Raw genomic sequence first — 27,590 nt, forward strand, 5'->3', positions numbered from 1 at the left:
GGACGTTAATGTGGTCGTGTGAACCCAGCCTTACGGCCCGAAAAACGGCTGAAAATAGCCTGTGTGAACATACCCTGAGAGTGACGGAAAGTCTTTGAAGTGGCTCTTCACTTTGGGTAATAATTAATCATTTTGTAAATACATTGTATTACTTTTATTATGCTGATCCGGAGTTATGATACATTTTTGTCCACAGATGCATTCAAAATACTGCAGGCTTCAGCGCTCTCGCTGGTGATGTGCATTCTGGGAGGTGTACTCTTTCCACCAGGTGCTGTACAATAATTTGGTGCAGAAAAAAAAAACCTAACCCTCCCAGAATGCACTGCAGGAATTTAACGAAGTTGTTAGGGCAATGTCTTGACAATACGACTGTTATTGGAGATCACGTTGAGCGCTGCAGAACATGTTGGCGCTATATAAAGATTTTTATTATTAATCGCAACCAGCATAATCCTGAATGCAGCTTTGTACATAATGTAATTCAAGCTGTACATTAGGACCAGATAAAGCATTTACAACAGTCAGGCCCTCTTCACATCACGTTTTTGCCCTGCGTTTAGCGTGTATGTTGGGAAAGCTCCCGACGTACATGTTAAACGCGTCCATAGGGCTCCATTGTGCGATGAAGGCCAAAAGGGTGTCCTTTTGGCCTCTCTGACCAGAATACAGTACATGAGAATGCCATAAAAAGAAAGTATGGAATAGTTCATTAGACGCTATACAGTCCTGCAAAAAAAAAATATTTTTTAAAACATCGGAGCCAATGGGTGAACTTTTCCCCAGCGTATACGTTAAACATATGCAAAAAGACATGATGTGAACGTAGCCTGACTCAATCTATGTAGATCAGATCGAGATGTAAAGGTGAACATAGACTTTATGAAGGAGTCCAGTAGACCATGAGATTCCAGAGATTTACTGGTATTTTTCCGGGACGTAAATTGACCCGCGGTGCGTATGTTAAAAACTGCAGCATGTCCATATATCCCGTGATTCCGCATGCAAATTCTATCCCTGTAGTTCTACAGAAATACGCAGCAAAACCCACAGCAATTTACGCAGCGAAACGTAAAAAACGGACCTTCGGGTGTGACTTTTGCTGCAAATGTCTTGCAGCTTCCTGCAGAAAAATACGCAACGTGTGCATCTAGCTTAAAGGGTCAGAAGTTTAGGTGTATTACTACGCTCACACGGTTTAATATTCGTGTACAACTCCTTTATAGGGGGATGTCTGGTTCTTGGAGGAAAAAAAAGGAAGCTGCAAATTTTTAAATATAACAAAAAAAGAGAAACCGTGCCCACCTATTCAATTACCCGCAGATGCTCTGGCGTTCCCCACCGGTCTTGGTTTACAAGCTGCCGCTGATCATGCGCCTTTGCTGCATGGGACATTGTGCTGTACTAATGGCAACACTGCTTGATCACGATATGCAGGGGATTAAAGCGGGAAGTTGTGGATTTTATTTTTTTTAAAGAAATTGCAAAACAAAAGCCAAACGCAGTAAGAACCAGACAAACCTTGTAACTGTATATATGCGTATGACGGAGATACTTAATGGAGTAGATAGGTTGAGAATGTCCCAACACCCGGTATTACTAAATTCATATTTTATATGTGCTTAATTTCAGAGGGTGACGAACAATTCTTCAGTCCTTCTCCTTTTTGTGCCCATAAAACAGATTTACATTTTTGGAGAGTCTTATTGACCCGAATACAGTACGGATGGTTCAAATAATCCTTTTATACATATAGATATGTTCTGAAATGTTTTTCCTTATCATATTTTCTATATACAAATAACATTAAAAAAAAAACATTTTTTCTAGATATATTCAAATAATTTAACAGGCTACCCAAAAAGTTTAGGAGGCCTCCTCCCCCTCCTCGTCGTCCTGCTTAATGACTGGATTTCCTGAAAAGTAAGAACAGGTATGGAGACCGTTAGATTGCTGGGAATAGCCCCGTCACGCCACCTAGTGGTAAATGTCAAAACTTCAGAGACAAGTAGTCTAAGCAACTCAGCCACAAGCTGACATGATTATAAGACCAAGTGTAAAGTCACAAAGCAGAGAACAAGAAATGCTCCGTGTGGCATCTGCCATGTTTATCAAATGCGACAACTGGATTTTCCACCATATTTATTGCTGCCTTGCCGCAATGCTTGTCTATAAATGTGCCTAAGCACCCAATAGGATAATTGCCACCCTTATTAATGGTTATGTATTCACCCAGCACCCGCCTTTCTAGTAACTACATAAAGGTGTAACGAAAAAAAAACAGGTCCTGCAGTGAATACTGATGAGACCGCTTCTAGTCTTTGTTCATTGGAATAACAGTGATAAATTACAGTAATAAACTAGATCAGCTCCATTATTTAAGAAGGTGGAACCAACTAGTAACTACCGCCCAGTAAGGTTGACATCTGTGGTATGTAATATTTAAAGGTATTCTAAGAGATGAACCGCAAAGTATATAGCGGTGAATAATCTATTATCTGATTCATGAAAAACAGGTCATGACCAACTAACATGCTGGATTATAGTGACGTTATATATGGCGGACTGGTTAATGCAACGTTATTTGTATGTACAATGGCCAAGATTAATGGGGTTTTTCCACAGGTTTTTTTTATATTGGTTGGATATGCAATCACTGAATTGTAGGGGTCCGAATCTCTAGGACATACGCAAATGTTGGGGTTCCAGGGGAACAAGCTTGTGATAAACTGTGGCATTTAAACAATGCTGATTTGGTAATAAATAAGGTTTTCAGATTTAATGCATTGTATAATAAAATGATGCATTATGTGAGCGATTGACAGCCACCCCTGCATGAATGTGCATGTAGAGATTACGGTCGATCACTGATTAGAACCGCCCACTGGACTCCTAAGCCAAGAATGAGCAGAGATTTAGATCAATAAATTACAAATTATACTGAATCTTTGTCCACAAAACTTTATACAATCTGTCCAGCTCCTCCTGCTCTATAACATGCTGCCTGCAGATCGGATTACATTTTCAACGTGACTGGTTCCCTTTAAATTCATAAGGGACAGAGATATTTGATTAAGGCCGGGATCACACATGCAGTTTTTGAGCCAAGCACAGGAGAACACAACAGTAAGGAGGTGTGTGACTCTTTTCTTTACACTTTTTCTTCCTTTTGGATCCACTTCTGGCTTTGGCTCAAAAACTGCATCAAAACTGCGTGAGTGATCCTGGCCTAATGGTGGTTAGTGGAAACAAGAAGTTGTGTCATCTATCACTCACCATCCAGTTTCTTCAGCTTAGGAAGACGTTTCGTGGACTCCTCAACCCAGTTACTCTCTAGTGTGTGCTTTTCCTCGAGAGGATTCCCAACAAACACTAGATCCTCCAAACACGGCAGATCAGCCAGCTTCCCAAACTCAGCTGAAAGTAACAGAATAAGGGGAGAAGATATAAGAGACTTCATATGACACGATTTGTTACAAGTGCTTGGCCCTTATAATCGTCAGTAATCAAAGTTCTTATCCCCTTAGCGATATCCGCCGTACGTGTGTAGCAGATGTGTGCAATCCCAATATGGGGTGCCAGCTATTTCATACAGCTGACACCTGCCTACAAAATTCAGGTGACCGCGGCCTCTAAGCAGTAAGACCGAGGGAAGGGGCGCTCTCTGTTCCCGATCAGCCCCAAGCAAAAATAATTCATAACATAACAAAAGTCTGACCTATTATATTATAGGGTGAACGTCGCGATCCTGCTCGTTTAACACATTAAATGCTGCGGTCAACAGCGACCGCGGCATTTAAATAATTAGAAAGATGGGGGTGACACCATCTAACAGCTCATCGCCCGCCCCCCACGAAGCAATCGCGGGGTGCTGATGGTTGCTATGGCAGCCTGGGGGCCTAATGAAGGCACCTAGGTCTGCCATCTTTGTGATCCTATTAAGCCCTGTATATTGCAGTATATAGTGCAAGCGATCCAACGATTGGTGGTTCAAGTCCCCTAGGCGGACTGATTAAAAAAAAAAAAAAAAAAAAGTCAAAATCAGTTAAATGGGGTTTTTTTTATGCACAAATTTTTTTTATATTGAAAGTAAAAAAAAAACAACCTTTTCCCATTTCCCCCTAAAACGTAATTGGTATTGCCGTATCCGTAAAAGTCTGAACTTTTACAATATATCATTATTTAATACGCAAGGTGTACGCAATAAAAATAATAATAATTTAAAAACGCCATAATCGCTTTTTGGTTACCTCATCTCTCACAAAAAGATGGAAGAAAAAGTGATTAAAACCTCGCATGTACCCCAAAATGGTACCATTAAAAACTACAACCGCTTATCCCGCAAACAATATGCCGCTTAATCGGCGAAAAAATAAAAAAGTTATGGCTCTCAGAATTTTTCAGTTTTTTTTCCTTGTAAAAGTAGTAAAATATAGAAAATACTATATAAATTTGGTATCGCTGTAGTCGCATAGACCCACAGAATAAAGTTAACATGTTGTTTTAATTGCACGGTAAATTCTGTAGAAACAAACCGCAAAAAACAATGGAGGAGTTGCTGTTTTTTAATTTTCTACCCCACAAATATTTTTCTCCCCATTTCCTAGTACATTATATGGTACAATAAGTTGTGCCATGAAAAACTACAACTCGTCCCGCAAAAAACAAGCCCTCATAGAACTATATCGACGAAAAAATAAAAAAGTTATGGCTTTTGGAAGGTGGGAAGGAAAAAATGAAATTGAAATTCTGAAAAACGGCTGCAGCGGGAAGGGGTTAAAAAAAACCACAAACAAACAACTCGGCCCACAAAAAAGAAGCCCCCATATGTTGATGGAAAAAAAACAAAAAAAAGTTATGACTCTTGAAATGTGATGATGAAAAAAACAAAAACAGTTTAAAAAAAAATATTTCAGAGTAAAACTTAACCCCTTAGTGACCAGCCCATTTTAGGCCCTAATGACCAAGCTATTTTATTCGTTTTTCTATAGTCGCATTCAAAGAGCTATAAAGTTTTTATTTTTTCGTCTACATAGCTGTATGAGGACTTGTTTTTTGCAGGATTAGTTGTACTTTTTAATAGCACCATTTTTGGGTACATATAATTTTTATATTAACTTTTATTAACCTTTTTGGGGGGGATTATAAAAAAAAAAACTGAAATTCCGCCATTGTTCAATGCGTTTTTAAATTGACGCCGTTCACTGTGCGGCGTAAATAACATGTTACCTTTATTCTATGGGTCGGTACGATTACGGCGATACCACATATGTAGAGTTTTTTTTATGTTTTACGACTTTTGCACGATAAAAACACTTTTGAACTAAAATTATTTGCTTTTGCATCGTCGCTTTCCAAGAGCCGTAATTTTTTTATTTTTCCATCAATGTAGTGATTTTTTGGGCTTGTTTTCTGCGGGACAAGACGTAGTTTTGAATGGTACTGTTTTGGGGTACATGGGACTTATTGATTCATTTTTATTATGACTTTTTTGGGGGGCAATGGAAAAAAATTGCAATTTCGCCATGGTTTTTTGCGTTTTTTTTTTACGGTGTTCACTTTGCGGTTTAAATTACATATTAACTTTATTAATGGAGTCATTACGGTCGCGGCGATACCACATATGTGTACTTTTTTTTTTTTTTTACACTTTTACTAAATAAAACCACTTTTTATGAAAAAAAATGGTTTTATTTATTTTTTTACTGTACTTTTTATTAATAATCTTTATTTCACTTTGATGACTTATTTTATTAGTCCCACTAGGGGACTTTACTGTGCGATATTCCGATCGCTGCTATAATGCTTTGGTATACTTCGTATACCAGAGCATTATTGCCTGTCAGTGTAAATCTGACAGGCAATCTGTTAGGACGTGCCTCCGGCGCGTCCTAACAGGAATATGTCCAGGGCAGACCTGGGGGCTTTTATCAAGCCCCCGGCTGCCATGACACCCCATCGGAGACCCGCGATTGCATTCGCGGGCCGCCGATGGGTGACAGAGGGAGCGCACTCCCTCTGTAAACAAAGTTAAATGCCGCGGTCGCTATTGACGGCGGCATTTAACGGGTTAAACGGCCGCGATCGAAGTAAACTTCGATCGCGGGCGTTGGAGCAGGAGCTCAGCTGTCATCAGACAGCAGAGCCCCGGCTACTGCCTGCACGGGAGACCCGTGCAGGACTTAGACTAGGCTGACGTGAAAAGGCGTCAGCCTAGCCTAAAGCCCATTAGTGACCGACGTAAAAAGGCGTATTAGTGGTCACTAAGGGGTTAATATCAGGGGTAAAATATGTTTTTATACTTAAAACCATTTGTTTTAGAGGGTTATTACGATGTAATTAGGAACGGTCTTGCTGCCATTCAATAGGAACCGCCATTGTTTACCTTAAAAGGGAACATCAGTGTTTTTTTTACTTATTTGTAGAATAGGAAATCATATGGTTTGATAATATACACGTATTAGAAATTCTGCTCACAAACCTTTCTTATAGTGCGTGAGGCCCCTGTCACACTAGAATGGTATAACCTGCAGATTAGTCCTGTGTAATGTATTCACAGGCTAACAGAATATGACTAAACATGGCGTCAGTCATGTGATCACCATCCATATCATGTGGCCCCAACATTCAGTTAGCAACAGTATAACATGACATACATGTGTTGGGGCCACATAGAGGACACATCCGTGGGGTTAGTGAATGGTGGAATAATGATGAACTACTTCACTGTCCGTGTATTTACTTGTATAAAATGGCTGCCAAGGGAGTCAAGGAAACAATAATGTAATTGTAAAACCAGCCAAACTGACACAAAATAGTTAATAACCTGCTACATTTCGTTGAAATTTTATTTAGAGCTTTTGCCCTTCTGCTCCACGGAGGGGTTCCTGTCCTCCCTGAGCTCATCCGTCTCTAGGGGAAGTCGTCATGTTGTTAATAAAGTCAAATATAAAAAAAACAAGACGCACAGAGGAGACGTGGAGAAGAATGTAAGAGCTGCGCCACACAGACACGTTCAGATGTTGCTGTGGGTAGAAATACTTTATCATTTCTGCTCCTCCATAATCTATTATTCACCTGTTCTATACCTGGACAGTGTTACCTGAATGCCAGGGGTCACATGATGTGGGTCACATGACTGACGCCATCTTTAGTCCATTCAGTTATCCTATGGATGCATTCCTATGGAAAAATCTGTGGGCTGTACCATTTTTATTTATTGTTTTAGACAATGGCAACTACACTGATATAAGAAAGGTATGAAGCAGAATGTCTAATACATGTATATTAGAAACTTGTATGATTTCCTATTCTATAAATAAATTGATAAAAACAAATAAAAAGTGGACAACCCCTTTAAGTTAACTATCTGTCCTGGTCATATGATGAACGCACAAGGGCACTGCTTGTAAGGCCTTGTTCACACGGCGTGTATTCGGTGCGTTTTTTGCCACGTTTTACACACCTAAAAACGCGTCAGCAACGCCTGCTTTAATCTTCCCATTGATACCAATGGAAAAACGCATTGCAGCGCATACAGTGTTTTTTTTTTTACATGCACGTGTTTAAAAAGCGCGTCGTGTAAAAAAAAAAAGCATCAGGTCAATTCCTGGCAAAAAAGCAGAAAATGCGCCTAATTCCCATAATCAATGGGAGTCCTAATTACGTGCCCAAAAACGTGACGAAAACGCAACAAAAAATGTGTCAAAAACGGCTGTACTTTAAAAAGCGCTTTGCAAAAAAACTAGCGTTTTTGACGCGTTTACACGTCAGTTTTTTTGAGCGCCGTGTGAACAAGGCCTAACAAGACAGAGATAGGTCTGTCCATTAGATGAGCAGGACAGTTTGTTATTCATTGAAGGTAAACAATGAAGGTTCCTAATCAATGACTGCAAGTAGAGCTTGAAAACCGGGAGGAATTAAAGGGGTTGTCCCAAGTTGACTCAAATTTTTTTTTTTATACATTCTAAGCAAGAAATGAATTTTAAAACATTTGGTGTTAAAAAAAATTTAAAATTCATTTCCTAAGTGCCTTTTTTTTACACTTGATAACTCAGCAAGTGCTGGTTATCTTTTCTAAAAAGGGGCGTGAGCGGCTCGATGTCAATCAAGCCGCTCCGCTCTGCAGTGTGCGCGCTCCCGATGTTGCTAGATACTGTAGTTCTAGCAACATCGGGAGAATGTTCGTCTCAAGCGGGCATGGTAAGCCCGATTGAGACGAACTTACCGTGAATGTACTGTACACTACACTACACTACACTACATTCACCCCGTTTCGGCAAGCCACTTTTCCCTCCCCCACCCTGTCACTACATTTTTGTACCCGCCGCATCGGTGCTGCATCAGCACCCGGCGAACAACTAAAAATATATAAAATAAAATAATAATCACCTAAGACGTTCTAACGGCGCTCTGAACGGTCCCGTCACTTGCCATCTTCCTTCTTCTTGGCGCCGCTCGCATTCATAGTAACAATGCGTTGTGGCGCAGATGACGTAATCATATCAGGCCCACGTGATTACTTCATCTGCGCCCACCGCTCTGTTATTGTGAATGGGAGAAGAAAAGTGACGGGACCGTTCAGCTCTTCGTGGGAACGTCTTAGGTGAGTTTATTTTTGTATGTATGTTGTTATGTATGTTGTTATGTATGTTGGTATGTATGTATGTATGTATGTATATGTTTTCTTGTATGTATGTTGTCATGTTTGTATGTGTATATGTGCATGTATGTGTATATGTGCATGTATGTTTGCAAGTATGTATGTTTGCAAGTATGTATGTTTGCATGTATGTATGTTTGCATGTATGTATGTATGTTGTCATGTTTGTATGTGTGTATGTTTTCATGTATGTGTTTTCATGTAGGTATGTTTGCATGTATGTTTTCTTGTATGTATGTTGTCATGTTTGTATGTGTGTATGTTTTCATGTATGTGTTTTCATGTAGTTATGTTTGCATGTATGTATGTTTGCATGTATGTTTTCTTGTATGTATGTTGTCATGTTTGTATGTGTATACGTGCATGTATGTTTGCATGTATGTATGTATGTATGTATGTTTGTTTGTATATATGTCTGTATGGCCATGTATGATACTGTCTGCTGTCGCCCTGTATCTAAGCCAACTTTGCCGCAGGCTTCTATACATGGTATAACAGTCAGTATCACACATGAAAGTGAAAGTAAGCCTACGACATGTTTTATTTCATTTTTTTTTATATTTTTGATTTTTTACAGGTTTGGTGTTTGGACTACGTCGGTTTCGAGGACTACTTAGATGACGCTTTTTTTTCATCAATAAAATGGTTAATGAGGGTTGTGTTGGGGTGCTTTATTTCAATAAAATATTTTATCTATATCTTTGTCTTTTCTTTTCAAGTTTTATTACTATCACTTTAGTAATGGCCGCTGTCTGAGTGACAACATCCATTACTAAGGCGAGGCTTAGTGTTAGCCGGTACAGAGGCTAACACTAACCACCATTATTACCCCGGTACCCACCACCACCAGGGGTGCCGGGAAGAGCCAGGTACGATCCAGTACCCGACCATCTGTTGTGATGGTAGGGCTCTGGGGCGGCCGCAGGCTGGTATTATGAGGCTGGAAAGGGCCAAAAACAGTGGACCTTCCCACCCTTGTAATGCTAGGCTGCTGCTGCTGTGTTGTATCTGGCTGGTTATAAAAATGGGGGGGACCCCACGTCATTTTTTTAAATTATTTATTTATTATTTTTATTAAAAAGACATGGGGTTCCACCCAATTTATTATAACCAGCCACATACAACACAGTGTTATTAGCCTGGGAATGTACTAAACCAGTGGCCCCTCCCACCCGTGTAATGCCAGGCTGCTGCGGCCTTGTATATGGCTGGTTATTAAAAATGTGGGGGACCCAACGTCTATTGTTAAATTTTACAAAAAAACGACGTGGGGGTCCCCCCCATTTTTATAACCAGCCCGATACAACACAGCAGCAGCAGCCTAGCATTACAAGGGTGGGAAGGTCCACTGATTTTGGCCCTTCCCAGCCTCATAATACCAGCCTGCGGCCGCCCCAGAGCCCGACCATCACAACAGATGGTCGGGTACTGGATCGTACCAAGCTCTTCCCCGCACCCCTGGTGGTGGTGGGTACCGGGGTAATAATGGGTGGTTAGTGCTAGCCTCTGCACCAGCTAACACTAAGTACCGCCTTAATAATGGACGCTGTCAATCAGCCAACTACCATTATCTAGGCACTAATAAAGTTTGGAAAAAAAACACAAAGACAATTTTTTTTTATTGAAATAAGAAATCCCCAACAAAACCCTCGTTAACCATTTTATTAAAATTTTCAAAAAACGTAGATCTACGCAGTAGTCCAACGAATCGAAAGACGTAGTCCAATCGGTACATCAAAATCTGCAACAACATTAAAAAAAAGTTAGCAATGTGAACAATACCGATACTTATACTCACCTACACACACACAAACAACCACACACAAACATATACACAAACACATATAAACACACACCCATATATTACACAAACACACACATAAACACATATACACACACACACATATACACACACACACACATATACACACACACATATACACAAACACACCCATATATACACAAACATATACACAAACATATATACACACACACACATATATACACAAACACACACACATATACACAAACACACGTATACAAAAACACAAACATATACACACAAACACACACACACATATACACACACATATGCATACATATACACATATGCACAAACACCCATATATACACAAACACACACATATACACACACACATATACATATACAAAAACACACAAACATATACACACAAACATATGCACAAACACACCCAAATACACAAACACACACACACATAAACACACAAACACACACACAAACATATACACAAACACACATATACACACAAACATATACACAAACACATGTACACAAACAAACCCACATATACACAAACATATACACAAACACACCCATATATACACACACACACATATACACAAACACACCCATATATACACAAACACATAAACACACCAAAAAAGCACACACACATATACACACAAACATATACACATATACACACAAACATATGTACACAAACACACCCATATATACACAAACACATACACAAACCCACACATATACAAAAACACACACACACAAACATATACACAAACACACCCATATATACACACACACAAATATACACAAACACAAAAATATACACAAACATATACACACAAATACACCCATATATACACTCACACATAAACACACACACATATACACAAACACACCCATATATACACAGACACACACACACACACTTACCTTTAGCGGAGCGCAGACTTCTCGCGACGGGTGCCTTCCACTTCATCTCCTTGCATCTCCTGCGCATGCGCCGAGATGCGCCGAGATGCGCGTTCATGAGTAAATGACATCCTCTGCTCCGGACGCAGAGGATGTCATTACGCATGCGCGGCCACCGCTAAAGGTAAATAGCGGTGGCCGGGAACCTAGGCAACGAGCAGGATACAAAGAGGGACCGACCGCAACTTCAATCAACGATATCAAGAAAACGACATCGCTGGACGACGGACAGGTAATTAGAATTCTTCTTATTTTTACATGGGGGAGCTTTATAGCTCCATTTATCAACTTGGGACAACCCCTTTAATACAGAAAGTATATTGGAAAATTGTACAACTTTTCATTATAGAAATTATAAGTTTTCGTTGCCAAAACCGTACCGCATGTCTTGCCTGTGCTATCAGAAGAATGCGAAGACCATTGAACTGATCAATCATTATCATAGAAGAGGACTACATACGTTACGAATCAGGATAAATATAACTTGCCGATATACTTACAATATGACGATTGGTAATAACTACAATATCTACAGCAGATGCCCATGTTGTGAGAATCATAGGACGTTGTACTTACCCCAGTCTTTCACAGCATTATTGGACATATAGAGAACTTTTAACTTCTTCATTACATGAATCCCTTTCAACTTCTCAATTAAATTGTAAGATATCCACAACTCTTCTAGAGTTTCTCCAACAGCTTCCTAAAATAAAAGAACAATATTCGAGAGATCGTCTAAACATAAAAAAAATATTAACATTTTTTATAAAAATACATAAAAGCCATTACTAGAGAACCCCCAAAAAACCAATGTTGTCAACGCTTCTGTCCAGATGTTAGGTGACAAGGCCTGTGGGGGCAGGGATGATGGACAACTTCCCCAGAAACAGAACAAAGAATGGCTGAATAAAGTTTTAACAGTTTACACTGAGTCTTCAATTATTCTACTCAGAACAGATACAGCGCTGCAGTACAATATACACACAAAACCCTGAGACAGGAGATTGGAGTGGCTATATTTATCATGAGGCCTGGGAACACCCGCGACAGATTCTCGGCGATTAAGTGGTCAGCAGCTAAAGCTAGGAGGATTCTAGGCAGTATCAGTATAAATCTGGACTCCAGCTTAGACACCTTGCACACGACCGTGTCTGTAATTACGGGCACGGTCGGCCTCGGACAGCCGTCTGTATTTACGGGCCCTGCTCCCATTATAAAGTATGGGAGCACGGTCCATAAAATAAAAAAATAGGACATGTCCTATTTTTTTCCCGGAAACTTTCTATGGCACAGACACCTTCCCGGAAGTATACGGGAAGGTGTCCGTCGGCCATAGAAACTAATGGGCCCGTAATTACAGACTGTAATTACGGGCAATTTTACGGTCGTGTGCATGGGGCCTGAAAGAGAACCTGTCTCCTCTCCTGACATGTCTATTTTAATAAATACTTGTATTCCCTGTGAAATAACAATTCTGAAGCACCTTTCTTTCTTATAATTCTACGTTGTGCCATTCCTCTGGTATTCCTCCTAAAAATGTATGAATAAATTGACAACTGGGAGTCACCATTTCTCTTGTCCAAAGGGCATGTCCCTACAGACAGTCTGAGACTGTGAGCACTGATTGGACAATGTCAGACTGTGTGGGGACACACCTCCAATTGGTAACACCCAGTTGACAATTTATTCATAAATTTCTTGGAGGAACAACAGAGGAACGGCACAACGTTGTATTAGAAGAAAAGATACTCCAAAATTGTTATTTAACGGGGAAGACAATTATTTACTAAAACAGACATGTCAGGACAGGGTGGCAATTCCTCTTTAAAGGGTTTGTATGAGAGAAGCAAAAAGAAAGGTCTGCCTTTTTTCCCAGAAACAGTGACACTGTTGTTCATGGGTTGTGTCTGGTTCAGATGAATGGGGCTTGGCTGCCATACCAGACACCGTCTACTGACAAGAGTGGAGATATTTCTCGAAAAATAAGCAGACCTTGAAAATTTGATGTGTTAAGGCCTCATGCACAAGACCAAATTGGTTTTGTGGTCCACAAAACCACTGATCCGTAGTGGTCCATCGGACCGCAAAAGCTTTCGTTGCGAATCCGTGTGTCATCTGGACTTACGGATCCCCAACAATTCACCAGTATTGCTGAATCCGCCATTCCGGAGAGTAAAATTACATGTCCTGAGTTTTTGCGGTCCGGATTTTGCGGCCCCCACACCGATCCGTGTAAATTATGCTCGTGTGCATGGGGCCACAGAAAAAATGGGTCTGCAATTTATCTGCTAAAATGCGGATAAATTGCGGCTGCAAAAATGCTGTTGTGTATGATGCCTAACCGTGATAATCTTTATCCCTGGGTTAAAAGCCTGAGGAAATCGCATTGCTACCTCCAAAAGTCAGACACCAGGCTCTTTACTTCATCAGCTCATTTGACGACTCACCAATCCATTTAAATTCTTTATATTATTTCTTCCTAAAGACAATATCCTGAGGTTTTCTGAAAGATAATGCAGGACATAGAAATTAAACTTATGTTCGTAGTTATTCTTTTCCAGCTACTTACAGACAATACTACATGGTGCAGCTATTTAAAGAAGAACAATAGCAAAATTACTAGTGATTAAGGGCTCATTCAGACAAGCAGGCATCACGTCCGTGTGACGGCCGTTAAAATAACGGCCGTCACACGGACTCATGTATTTCAATGGGGCCGTTTACACGACCGTTGTTTCAAGTATGTGAAGGATCCATGAAAAAATAGGACATGTCCTATTTTACTGAGTGTCATGCATCCCTCCATAGACTCTAGTCTATGGGGATCCGTGACAACGCGTCCTGCACGGGTGCATCTCGGACGTGAAAAACTGACGTTTTTCACGTCCGAGGTTGCTGACACTCATCTGAATGTAGCCTTAGCCTGGGGATACGCACAGCTGTTTTATAGCGAATCCACCCCATTGACTAACTACAGCAAATTAGCATAGAGGGAGCCAACACAACAGTGGGCCATATCTCTGGAACATGGAAAAAACACAGCGCTGGAGTCCGCGATTGCATTGCAGTGCTATTCAGGTCAGTAAACCAGTTCAACTTATACGCCTTAAGGGGGTTTTACACCTGGCGATTATCGGGCAGAGGAGCGTTCATATAACGCTCGTTGCCGATAATTGCCCTGTGTAAACGGCAGCGATCAGCAGATGAACGAGCAAACACTCGATCATCTGCTGCTCATATAGTTTTAACTATGTGTAAACAGGGAGATGTGCTGCCAACATGATAATAATGTATGGGGATGAGCGATCGGAGTAACGACCGCTCGTCCCCATCCATAGCTCTGTGTGACAGGAGCAAATGAGCGCCGATCAATGATGTCTCGTTGATCGGCGCTCGCTGCACCGGCCGATTATTGGCCGGTGTAAAAGTGTCTTTAGTGATAGGTTCTCTTTAAAGGAAAAACCAGAGGTTTAATTTGTGCAAATTCTGCCAAATTGATCATACTAGCACACATAATATATTTGCCACAACTCACGACACATTTAAAGGGAATTAGAAAAACACGTCTGCTTACTTCCAAAAAGAACGCCACAGTTGTCCATTGGGTTTTGTCTGGTATTGCAGCTCAGCTCTAATGTGGCGCTGTTTTTGGAACAAAGTAGCCGTGTTGTTCTAATCCGGTCCATGTATGCCAGTATTCTGCACAAAAAAATAGCGCAAGTCAATAATATACTTAGGCTTTATTCAGACGACGAGGTGTAAAATCGGCCGTGAAAAATGGCTGTTTTGCACCTTTGTGGGATCCGTTTTCATGGATCACTCATAGACTTGAGTCTATTGAGGGATCGGGGAAAACGGGCAAAAATAGGACATGTCCTATTTTTTCCCGGGCCGTTCAAAAAATAAAAAACAACGGCCGTGTGAATAACCCCATAAAAAAAACGTCCGTCACACGGCAGATTTTCCCTGTCATCTGAATACGGCCTTAGTGTACCAGCAGTGAGTTGTTCAGTCGCACCCCTGACGAATATCTTATCAAATGTATCCTACATGTCGCAGACAAACAGGGCAAGTCCATCATAAATATGGTTCATGTCACTAACCTGCCTGGGGGAGTGAGGAAAGGAAAGTGACAACTGCGCGGGGCATGTGTGGCGGCTTTCTCTTTAAAAACCCATTTAGCTGTTGGACTGACAACTATCATCATATCTAGAATATGGATCTGAACAGCTAGAAAAAAACCTCAATTTTAGACTGGTTTATCGCTATTCCTTGATCATATTTCTTGTAAAACACAAGTAAACCATTCTCTGTATGAGCCTTATGAGTGTTATTCCTCTTCTCCGCACTTACTATGAATTATTTCACTATAAACATATATAAAAGCACAGCAAGTTCATGTTGCAGAAGATGCCTTTGTGTTGAATAGATCAGATAATAAGGTTGTGCTATGAATTATTTCCATTATCAGATATTTCACTTGCGCTGATAGAGGCTACAAATAGTTCAGAACAGACAGTTGGGAGGACAAAGAACTAATTTGCACTTACTCAGTCCATTCAGGTTGGCTATTTTTTCAATGCAGTTGGTGGAAAGTGATAATTTCCTAGGAAAAGAAGCAATAATTAGGAGATGTCATCACTTCCTCAGCGCTGTGGCTGCTTATACAGATTTTCCCTGCAGGGATGCTCCCCGCCACGTGCTGGGCAGAGAACTACATCACAGCCCTATTCACTTGTAGTTCTCAGGACATCATATCCCCCAGCAAACACATGGGAAATGTCATATCCAGAGAAATGTATATCCAGGCAGCATTGTTATATTTTAATCTAGCCCTCTTTTTCATGAAGAATAAAAAGGCTTTCCAAAGAGATGGTTTTTAAAAAAAAAAATTACAAAAAATGCCCTCCCTATGGTGCCCACTAACCTCAGTGCATCTATAGGTAAACATTGCAGCAGGGCTCAGGTCCATACACGTTCCCCTCTCTCACTGTCTGTGCCCTCGCTGTGACCATGTCACAAACGGTCAAGGACACCCTTTCTGTGCAGGAGTAAGAGGCGGGGGCATTATGTAGACCGAGAGCCGCTGCAATGTTAACAAGTAGAGACACTCAGGTTAGTGGGTGCCAAAGGGAGGAAAGGCATTTAAAAAATAAAAAAAAGATGTAATTGGAAAGCCCCCTTAGGCACTATACACATCTGCGATGGATACCATTGGCGCTCGGCAGAACCTATTGACTTATAATGGGGTCCAGCGGGTTCCGTTGTGGTGTCCGTCATTTTGACAGAAAAAAAAATAGTGCTGCATGGAGGGCTATTTTTTCGGTCAAATATAACGGAATCTTGGTCTCTCCGTTGGTTAAACTATCATATATTTCTATGTGGGAGAGGGACTTGCACACATCCTTTACTGTAAGGGAATGGCAGGATATGGCAGAACGTAGTGCAAAAATATCTATTAACGCTTCGTTGGTTGAAGCCAATTATAAAGTACTTTTACGATGGTACGTAGTTCCCTCTAGGCTGGACAAGATGTTCCCTGCTTCCTCATCATTGTGCTTCAGACACTGCGGATGTGTGGGAGATCCTTTACATATATGGTGGGGTTGCCTGAAGGTTCGCCGATTTTGGCGGAGAATCTTTAATATGTTATGTTCTATAACTCAGATTAATTTACCTCTGTCCCCGACACAGGCGTTACTTAATGAGACCGTCCCTGGCTTGTCTAAGGCCTCCCATAAATTTGTATCCTTTCTTTTTCTGGCAGCTAAAATTGCCATAGCTACATCCTGGAAAAGTCCTGTGATTGCTCTTTATTTATATTCTTTATATAAGCTGAATTGGATTATGGTGAATGATCGATTACACTGCATGGTCTCAGATAAGGAAGAACTCTTCCTTCAAGTATGGCAACCTTGGCTCAGATATCTAGGGACGGTCTCTTAGATATATTTGGCCTCTAGGATACTCGACCCTCATTCTTTTACCTTTCCCTTTTCTTCCCTTTCTTTCTTTCCCTTCCCTTTTATATTCCCTCCCCCTATTTTATTTCTTGACCTGTAGCAATATATGGTATATACTTGCCTGTTACAATTCGATTTCTGGGGACTACCCCCGGCTGATATGTTTGTTTTTTTAAAACTTTCAATAAAAATGATTGAAACACAAATATAACGGAATCTGCAACTAAGGGCCCTTTTACACGGGCCAATTATCGGGCAAACGAGTGTTCACAAAACGCTCGTTCCCGATCATTGCCCTGTGTATATAGGGTAACGATCAGCCAATGAACGAGCAATTGCTCGTTCACCGGCTGATTGTATAGTTTATGCTGAAATATCATCGTTGTCGGAAGCACACCTCCTCTTTGTGAAAGGAGCAAACGAGTGCAGATCAACGAGCTAACTCGTTGATCGGCGCTTGTTTACACAGCCCATATCGGGCCGTGTATGAGGATCATTAGTCTCAAAATCCGATGTGAACACAGCGCTATTTTTTTATGAATACGAGGGCTAGATAGATTAAAAAGAAAAAGCGCCTGGAAAACCCTATTCAATAGAAAGAATCTGGGCAAAGTAGGTCATTCAGTTTGTCCGATCCCCTTATGGGCCCTTTGCTGCCTTTCTCTTCAGTGCTGACTGCAGACAGAATCAGTTTTGTACAATGTTCTGATCCTGTGGTCCCATAAGTTGTAAAACATAAAAAAAATTCTCTTATACATGATACAGGGTAACAGAGATTGCATGATATAAAGTGATTCTGCCTGCATCAGCACTGCAAAAAGGTGGTGTAGCAGGTAGACTATGGATCTCACCATCAGAATACCCAAGTAAACGTTTATTATTATTATTATTTTATAACATACTTATTGGGGATATTTTTCATTAGATATTAAAAGGGTTGTCTGGGATTAACTCGTATTTAGCACCAGCTATAAGTGACCGTTTTTCTAGTTTAGCTGTGTTAAAAATTCTGCTGTTTTTATTCTCTGGGAGCTCTTACCAGGAAAAAAAAACATTGCAGGCACAGTTCAGCTCATACGTGTCTCCCCGCTTACTACATGTACATGATACAGAGCTCTGTACAAAAGCCATGTGGTTGCTAGTAGAAATAGATCTGGGTCTGTAGAAATACAAAGCCAGATCTATTGGCGGAGGCGGCCAAGTAACCAATTACTAGATGGGGTCCCAAGTGGGATATTAAGCCAAATCACGGAGTAAAGCCTAGATAAAGAGGTGATGCTGTGTACAGTGTCGTATAATAAGCAGCGCTCCTTCCTTCAAATGTTCCCGCTGATTTGCAGAGATTTGACACCACATACAGTAGCATAACACAAAAAAAAAGCAAAAATTATTTTATATACCACTTGGGTTCATTACCCTTCGTAATGTAACATGTTATGAGCAACATTACTAAACAAACTATTCACCCCAAAGAAATGTTAGTGGATCTGTGACGTGCCATTAGCAGGTGAAGTAAATCATTAAACCAATGATTCTTACTCGCAATTGGCCAGTGTGGATAGAGAGGCATCCATCTTTTCAATGGGTGGGATCTGCGCATACAGTTTCACTTCTTTGGCTTCCACCGCTTTCTGTCCCGTCTTCTCTTCCTAATTAGAGGACACAGAAAATTGTAAAAAAAAGTAATGATCAGTTATTATAAATCATATGTACTATGGCCGGTTCATAAGGTCTCTGGACATATGGGTAAGAAATTAAATTTCTCTGTAACGAACTTACCAGCATTTATAATAATTGACACTTTCGCTTTAAATGTAACTAAACAAAATTTTATCTTTGCCACAGAGACACCCACATAATCCTGCACCCCATCTGTCTCAGTAGAGATGAATATTCTCCTGTAAGTCCATTGCAGTAAAACCAGTTATCTGAGCAGAAGACACGGCTCCTCTATAGTGCAAGGAATAATGTTATTTGTTTGTGAATATTATACGGACAATTGCACAAATTATTTTATAGCCGAAAGAAACTACTTATCTGTACTGTGCATAACAAGGGGTAATGGCCTATATATATCTCCTGACAGACCTGTGATGTCAGGGCATTCAGAAGATATTTGTGATAATCAATCACCATTGTAATAACTTCCAGTTTTGGAGGAGGAAAAAAAGTCTTAACGGAAAAGGGCTCATGCACACAACTGTTTGTATTTTTCGGTCCGCAAAACACGGACAGCACACGGAAGGCATTTGTGTACTGTCCGTGGTTTCCTCGTCACCACGCACTTGAATGTGTGAGACGGAGCCGCAGACATGGACAGGAACAGGAGCTGCTCTGAGTTTTACGGTTGTGTGCATGGGGCCATAGAAATGAATGGGTGAGTGTGCGATCAGTTAAAAAATAAAAACGGATAGCACAAGGACGAAAACATCAGTCGTGTGCATGAGCCCTAAAAGCATAATCAAATGAATACAGGCTTAAGATTGTCACATGATTTTTACTCCTGAAGTAGGGTTGTCACGATACCGGAATCTGGACTTCGACCCCGATACTTCCTATAGTATTGCGAGTTTTCGTAACCAAAATGGTACTTTGGCAACAATAAAAAACCCACAAAAATAAAAATAAATCCTTCCATCATCTGATGTGATGCAAATTGTGTTATGAGTTTTGAACCTCCATATGCATCACATTAATAGTAATTAACCCCATCATGTACCTCACAGTCATAGTGGGCGACGTTGGATCAATGTGTGAGGTACATGATGGGGTTAATTACTATTAACGTGATGCATATGGAGGTACTAAATTCATAACACAATTTGCCTCATATTAATAATAAGTTAAGTGACCCCATCATTTCCCTTTACATAATTCGCAAAATTGGGGATAACCCCTAATGACACCGCTAATTTTGGCCTTGAGGACAGAGCGATTTATTTATATTTTCCTCTTTGCACGCGGGCTAAGGTCATGATGATATCAAATATGTGTATATTATTTCATGTTTTGGGAGCTATATTAAACATATATATATATATATATATATATATATATATATATATATATATATATATATAATGTCACACTAATATTACCACCAGATTAAGTAGACTCAAACTTGCCCCCCCCCAATTCCCCTTGCCAGAGGGCTGTGTCCCTACATACTTAGTGTCTCCAGCCATCGCTGACAGTATCACACTGTGCAAGGACACATTCTCCTGACAAGGGGAATGGTAACAACCATTTGTCGATCATTCCTGGACTACAGAAAGACATTATGTGGAATACAAGGATTTCCTATAATAAACATGTCAGGAGAGAGATAACAGATTCTCCATAAATCCAGTGACTCACAGGTGACGTCTTCTCAGATACTAGTAGTTTTCTTTCCTCTTTTCTTCTCCATCCGGTCCAGACCTCATGACGACTTTTCCCGGTCATGACTCATTTCTGCAGAGTTTGCCACTCAGATGTCTTTGGCTCCTCACTTTTCCACACCTATAAACGAAGATAAAATTCCCATGGTTCCACATACCTAAATATAATAATAACCATAGACTGCGCCCCTTAATAAAATAGTACCAAACACTGTGTTGCTAAATATTATAGTACTATACACTGCGACCTGAATAAAATCACATACACAGTGCCCCCTGTAGATAGCGCCACACAGCCCCTGTAAATAGTGCCACCACCCCTCCTTGAAGATAGCGCCAAACAGCCCCCCTGTAGATAGCGCCACAGACCCACCGCAGTAAGTGAGTGCCATACACTCACTGTAAATACCACCACCCCCTGTAAATACCACGCCACGTTTACCTGTCCCCGTTCCAGCACCGTCCTCTTCTCCAACGATGCAGGCTTGGTCTCTTCTGACCAGGCCGCATCCAGTGGAGCGACGCAAGCGGCACGATGATGTTATCGCGCTATCTGCAGCATAAAAGAAGGCTGAAAGGCGAGGGAAGGGAACTAATGGTTCCATAGCCAGCAATGTCAATTGTATCCCCATCCAAAGAACGAGGATACAATTGAGTCCAGGAGCCTTCAGTTTTGTTGCTGTTTGTGCCATGATTCGCGGCAAAAACGTGACAAAACTGCGATGTAGTCTTTGGGTGGCCATGGGCCCCCTGGGAGCCTAGGACCCTGGGTGGTCGCCCATAAGGGAGATATGGGGAGCCACCACGGACACCAGCTAATATCCAGAGTAACCTCTGTGTGCAGCACGGACAGCAGCTAGAAGGGCTGGGAGTGACTCAATAAGGAGATGGTAGGTTGTTTCAGGTATCTGGAGCCGTGCTGACTGCAGTGCATCCCACATTTGCTGGAGGGTGCGTGGGGGAGGATCCATAGAACGAACAACGGGTGGTCCCACAGAAGCTCAATTAAGTTCAAGTCTGGCGAAATAGGGGGCCAGGGAAGTACTTTGAAGTCTTCCAACCACTGTCGGACATTTCTAGCCATGTGACACGTTGCATTGTCTTGCTAGAAGATTCCATCTGCCCCAGGGAAGACAAACAGCATGTATGGGGGGGCATAATCTTCAATGATGGATTCATACATAAATCGGTTCAGAGAGCCTTCCACATGGATAAGTGGGCCCAGAGAATGCCATGAAAAAATTCCCCAGACCATAACAATGCCACCACCAGCTTGTGTTCTTCCAGCAATGGTTGCAGGGTGTTTGTTCTCTGATGTTTTTTGCCTGACATGCCAACATCCGTCTGTCCGATGAAGCAGAAAATGTGACTCATCGGAGAAGGCAACCCTTTGCCAATCATCGGTGGTCCAATTCCAATACTGCTGTGCAAATGTAAGCCTTTTTTCCAATGAACTTTTGTTAGGAGCAGTGACCATCCATCTGCTTCGGAGCCCCATGCGCAGTAGGGTTCGCTAAACTGACGTTCACCTCCCACATCAATGGTACGTGGTGCTCCGCAGTTTCCACGTCAGTTATTCCCAATGGTGTCATTTGTCCACTCACGATACACTTTCACCACAGCAGCAAACGAACAGTTCACAAACTGCGCTGTTTGAGAAATACTGCCACCATTGGCCCAAAAGCCAATAATCGCCCCTTTTACCCGTGGCACGAGTGATATGTGTTCAAACAGCCTATCGGACACCTTATATACCCACCAAGCCAAAGCACATGAAGGGGGAGAGAGGATAGTCAGCAGTAATATCTACCGTTTTTACAGCAGTATTTGTCGCCATTTTGTGGCAATTTTTGTTGCAATTATTTATTTTAAAAAAAAGAAAAGGGAAAATATTTATGGCAAAAGAAATAAAATATACTTTTACGGTGCATCGAGAAGCTGCTGCCTGATCTATACTTGAACAAAACAGTATTGTACGTTTCCCCCTGCGTGAACGGGATAGTCAGTAGGGATGACACCGGATGACACCGGATTTTTCACGTGCATTTATACATCTTGTTCGCTGTAGATTGAGAATTCTATATATTCTTTTATTAGTGCATTGTAAGACTGAACATTTATAAAAATGGAGACAGATGAGCAGAAACTTACCCATTTGGATAGCGCGTCTTTAATAGTTGTTGCTTTAGCCTAAGACAAAAAACAAGTACAATTTTTAAAAAAAATACACACAAAGGGGGGATTTATCAAAGGATTTACTCAACTTTAATGGCGTAGAAAAGTCGCAAATGATTTTCACAATTATTTGCAACCATTTGCCATTTTTTGAAAGCGGCGAGAAATGTGGACACGGTTTAGCGGTAGAGGTCAGGCCTCCCATGGCCGACAGATTTACCATCACTTATGCCAGAAATTAGCGTAAATTATGGTGCAAATCTACACCTGCTCAGGGCCCTTACTGAACTCCCACCAAAGGCTTAGGACATGGAGACAGGGGTCGTTCAGAGCAGACAGACCTTCCATTGCCCGGAATGCAGGACTTGTATTAGACTCGGTTCACACCGGCATCGGCAGTTCTGTTGGCGATTTCACTATTATTTCTATGGAAAGAACAGTACAATCTTCAGTAATATTCTTGGCATCAAAAATACCGGAAGCCTTAGGAGAACCTAGTTGACACCTTAAGGACCAAGCCAAGGACCAGCAGGAATATTATCGCTTTTACCTCACTGCATTCTGTCCGCCATAACGCTTTCATATTTATGCCTACATAGCTTGACGAGATGACGTTTATTTTACACATCATCTTGGGGTACACATACGTTAATATTTAATTAATTAAAAAAAATATTACGATCGCTAAATGCATGACAAAAGCAGTTTTTCCATAGTTTTGGGGGGTTTTTTTATATGCCGTTTTCCTTAATTGGCAAAAAATATTTTATAGTAAAAAAAACAACTAATTTTTATATATGTTTTTAATAATTTTGTTTAATTAAAGGAAACTTGCTACCTTTGTTATGCTGCCATTACTCAGGGCAGCATAAAGTAGTGACAGATACGTTAATTTCAGCATTTCCCCCTATTACTGTGAATCGTGAGAGACATTTCAATAATCGGCGGCTAGGCTAGGCGTGGCGGCTTATGAGTATGTCAGACTTATCTGGCAGTGCGCTGCTCAGATTTAAAGCGTACGTTTTCCAAAGCGGCTTAACATTAGTACATGAGTGACAGACCGCTGAAATCAGCGTGTCTGTCACTACTTTATGCTTCCCCTTAGTGAGGGCAGCATAACGGAGATGACAGGTTCCCTTTGAAAAAATATTGTTTTTATTTTATTTTTTGAGTTGCAAAATATATATATTTTTAAATAGTTTATTTTATTATTTGTTAAAAAATTTTTAAGTCTTATTATGGAACTTTAAGGCTATGTTCACACAGCACGGATTTGTCATGAGTTGACACTCGGATTTCTATTACGGATCGGCCAGCAGATTGTTATTCAATTGAGATAATTTGTGGCTTTTCATGCAGAATCTGCAGCAATAATGAACATGCTGCAGATTTTAAAATCTGCAGCATGTTCGTTATTCCGTGTGAATATTTTCCTAAGCGTGTCACTGGGGTATAAAATACTTTTTATACGGTACTGTCATATTTCTCTATGACATGACATCACTTTCTGTGCATGAAAAATGCACAAGAAAGTTTTAGGGCATACCTAAGACCCCAGGCTGTCAGTATAAAACTGATGACAAAGAGGGCAGAAATGTTTAAATGGCTGGAAACCTAGTTACCTCACAACCAGGCAGCTAGTCCTCCAGCAGGTGAAAGGGAATAGCATTCCGCCATTGTCGATGACCATAATGTATATACACGTCAGGATTTGGGAAAGCAACCTATCCAGCTTTATACTGTGATTCTAAAGTAAGGGGTTAAAGTCAATGGGGTCCATCAGTGTCAAGTTTGGATTTATGGGAAGCATGATGCTACTGTGAACAAAAACGTCTAGATACAGTCTAGCTACAGTTTACAGCAGATGGCCAGGAGTGCTTGACGGGGCCACAGTGCTGCGGCCCCTTCAATCCCAGGATCGGTGGGGTTCCTAGTACCGATCAGGAAGTGATGACATATTTTGCCGACATGTCATCACTTTCTGTGATGGGATTTTCCCTTTAAACATTAATGCATTTGACTCAGGGGCCATGGGCTCTTTTCTAGCACGGGTCATTGGGCACTGCCCTAATGGCCAATCCACCCGTAACTACAGCCAACAATTGGTACAGGGTGCAACTTTATAGTACGCACCCTGTTCTGATTCTTTCTCCCTGCCATGGGCAAACATACCATAGGTAGCCCTATTGGGTGGCAAGAACGTGTACAGGACACCCCTCTAAAATGGAACTGTATAGTTAGCAAGCAAGGGGGTGGGAATGTGGCGCAAGGGGGACACAACACCAGGACCTTCGTCCTGGGTGGTAAAATCCTGCATCATAAGGGTGGGTCAAGTCTGATTTTTTTCAAAGGGGCCAACACTTTATAATCCCCACACCAATAATGGGGCAATGTTGGGAGACGTAGGAGAGTTCATCCTGGAAATCTGGTCCAAAAGCCCTACTGTTATAAGACCATCATCTCTTGGGTCAGACACTCAGAACATGCGCTCCTTCATTTCCAATGTTGTCTCCCTTCCCCCTCCAGCCCCAACCATTGGTCAGCAACCTTCAGCACTCTAGCTGTTGTAAAACTACAATTCCCAGCATACCATGGGAGCGCTTGGCTGAAGTAATAAAGCTTTTCGCTGTCAGTGCATGCTGGGTGTTGTAGTTGGAAGGTTGCTGACCCCTGGCCTAAAAGAAGGCAGACTCAAGAAAGGGTCGTGTTTGAAAGTTGCACCCGTTGCGATGGGACACCATTATGCTGAACCCCCTTCATCATCATTTATAGCACAAAAATATAAATAACTAACAAAAGAACCTATAATAACGCTACAATATAACACGGTCATATAATGAAGGGCTAGTCTAGACCTAGGGTCTGCAAACTACAACTCCCAGCATCCCCTACAGCCTAGATCCTTCCAAAAATACACCATGGTAAAGTAAAGCTCTGCCAGCGATCCCGGAAAGCAGCGCACCGATGTGAGCGCAAGGCTTAATAAGGTAACATGTCGCTCAAGTGTTTACAGCCTTGTCGTCCACATCCTATGCCCGGCAACGCCCGAGTTGTCAGCTTCCAGGCCGGCCGTCTGCCTCTACCGCAATAAACCGACACGTTACCGGGAGAACAAAGATCCGCCGGTCCTTACCATGTTTCCGTTGCTACAGTCGCTCTGCTGGTTGCTAGGAGACAACTAACCTGAGCGCGCATGCGCACTCTCCTGCCAGAACTCCACAACGGAAGTAGTGCGAGGAGAACAATAAAAACCGGAAAAAGTGAACGAGTCATGAGCTTGTTGTGACGGCCATCAGCGTGACATGCTTCATCGCTGGAAAAATATGTTTAGGGGGTACACTATTAAAGCGCAAAACCTTCTAGTATTGCCCATAGTAACCCATGTGAGCTGCAATCTGATGAGGTTCTTGGGACACATTCACACCTAGATTTTATGTAGAGCAGGATAATTTACTTTTAATTTTCCCTAGATCAGTGATCCTCCACTAATCAGCTCGGCTGTCAGGGCATGCTGGGAGCGAGGGTGTATTCGCAGATTTTTACCGAGATTTGCAGTTGGCACGAAAACCGCAGCAAAAACACACCCAAGTTTCAGTCACCTGGCAAACTTGCACCACGTGAAAACACCATTAGGCTGGGTTCCCACATAGCGTAAACGCTGCGGACATTCCGCAGTATTTACAGTAGCAGCAAAGTGGATGAGATGAAGAAAAGCTCATGTCCACGCAGCAGAAAAAAAACCTGCAGCGTAAATGTTAATAAATTGACCTGTAGTGTGGCGTTTATGTCAGTTTATGTTGCAGGTTTTGCTCATTGAATTCACATATAAAACACCTAACAGAAAGCTAAGTGTTGCAACTTTTGTGCCGTTATCGCAGCAACAGAAAAAAACAAAAACTCCTACTTACCCAGAATGCCCTCCTTCTTGCAGTCCGGCCTCCTGGGATGACGTTTCATCCCATGTGACCGCTGCAGCATCACATGGCCTGCAAAGTCATTGTAGGAGGCCTGACTACGCACAGAGAAGACGGAGGGAGGTAAGTACAATTTCCGCAGCGGAAATTCTGTTAGAAAAGCCACACCACAATGGTGCGATTTTTCGGACGGAATGTACTGTGGGTTCCAGGACGGACATGCTGCACGATGTTTACGCAGCGTATCCGGCCTGTGGGAACCCGGCCTTAGGCTAAATGCACATGCTGCAGAAAATCCACATCAAAACCATAGGTACAATCTGCACTGGATGACATAGTAGGAGATGGTGGTGCAGCTCCAAATTTTAAATAGTACTATAAAGTTTTCTGTATTCTTAAAAGTGAAACTCCAGAATGGAGACACCCACCCCAGGCCAAAAGTTATACTTGATTCCCTAAAATGCAGAGATCCACCATGATCGGGTTACAGGCCACTCCTGGATCCTGCCTGTGGTGGTCACGATACTCCTGAGAAACTATACCAAGGAAAGAAAACAACTCGGCACCTGGGACCGCATTGGGCATGGGGAACATCTACTCTGGATAAACATTGCATTTTCAGCTTTTGTCTAGAGCTCGACTAAGATTATAAGCATGTAAAATCATATCTTCAGGTGTAATTTAAAGGGACCAACGGCCCTTCTGGTGGTTGTAAACATGCACATAGTTTGTAACTGCTGC

At 41.5% G+C, this 27,590-nt stretch overlaps 1 protein-coding gene across 3 annotated transcripts in view; it reads right to left on the reverse strand.

Annotated features, from left to right (window-relative positions):
- The window catches only part of DNAL1 (dynein axonemal light chain 1), a 41,973-nt gene extending 15,835 nt beyond the window's left edge, over positions 1 to 26,138 (reverse strand). For 2 of the 3 annotated variants that reach the window (XM_075844784.1, XM_075844783.1), the window contains exons 1-8: positions 26,069 to 26,138; positions 22,912 to 22,950; positions 18,920 to 19,029; positions 15,968 to 16,023; positions 13,865 to 13,920; positions 11,994 to 12,120; positions 3,277 to 3,417; positions 1,858 to 1,916 (exon numbers count right to left, since the gene is read on the reverse strand). In XM_075844784.1, coding sequence (XP_075700899.1) covers positions 1,867 to 1,916; positions 3,277 to 3,417; positions 11,994 to 12,120; positions 13,865 to 13,920; positions 15,968 to 16,023; positions 18,920 to 19,029; positions 22,912 to 22,950; positions 26,069 to 26,071 — 582 coding nt within the window. In that variant the 5' untranslated portion in view covers positions 26,072 to 26,138 and the 3' untranslated portion in view covers positions 1,858 to 1,866. Of the gene's footprint in view, positions 1 to 1,725; positions 1,917 to 3,276; positions 3,418 to 11,993; positions 12,121 to 13,864; positions 13,921 to 15,967; positions 16,024 to 18,919; positions 19,030 to 22,911; positions 22,951 to 26,068 lie in introns of those variants that run through there. The other variant, XM_075844781.1, reaches the window with a different exon arrangement.
- Positions 26,139 to 27,590: the final 1,452 nt, after the last annotated feature.

This window comes from Rhinoderma darwinii, chromosome 12 (assembly GCF_050947455.1).
Source record: "Rhinoderma darwinii isolate aRhiDar2 chromosome 12, aRhiDar2.hap1, whole genome shotgun sequence".
NCBI lineage: Eukaryota > Metazoa > Chordata > Amphibia > Anura > Rhinodermatidae > Rhinoderma > Rhinoderma darwinii.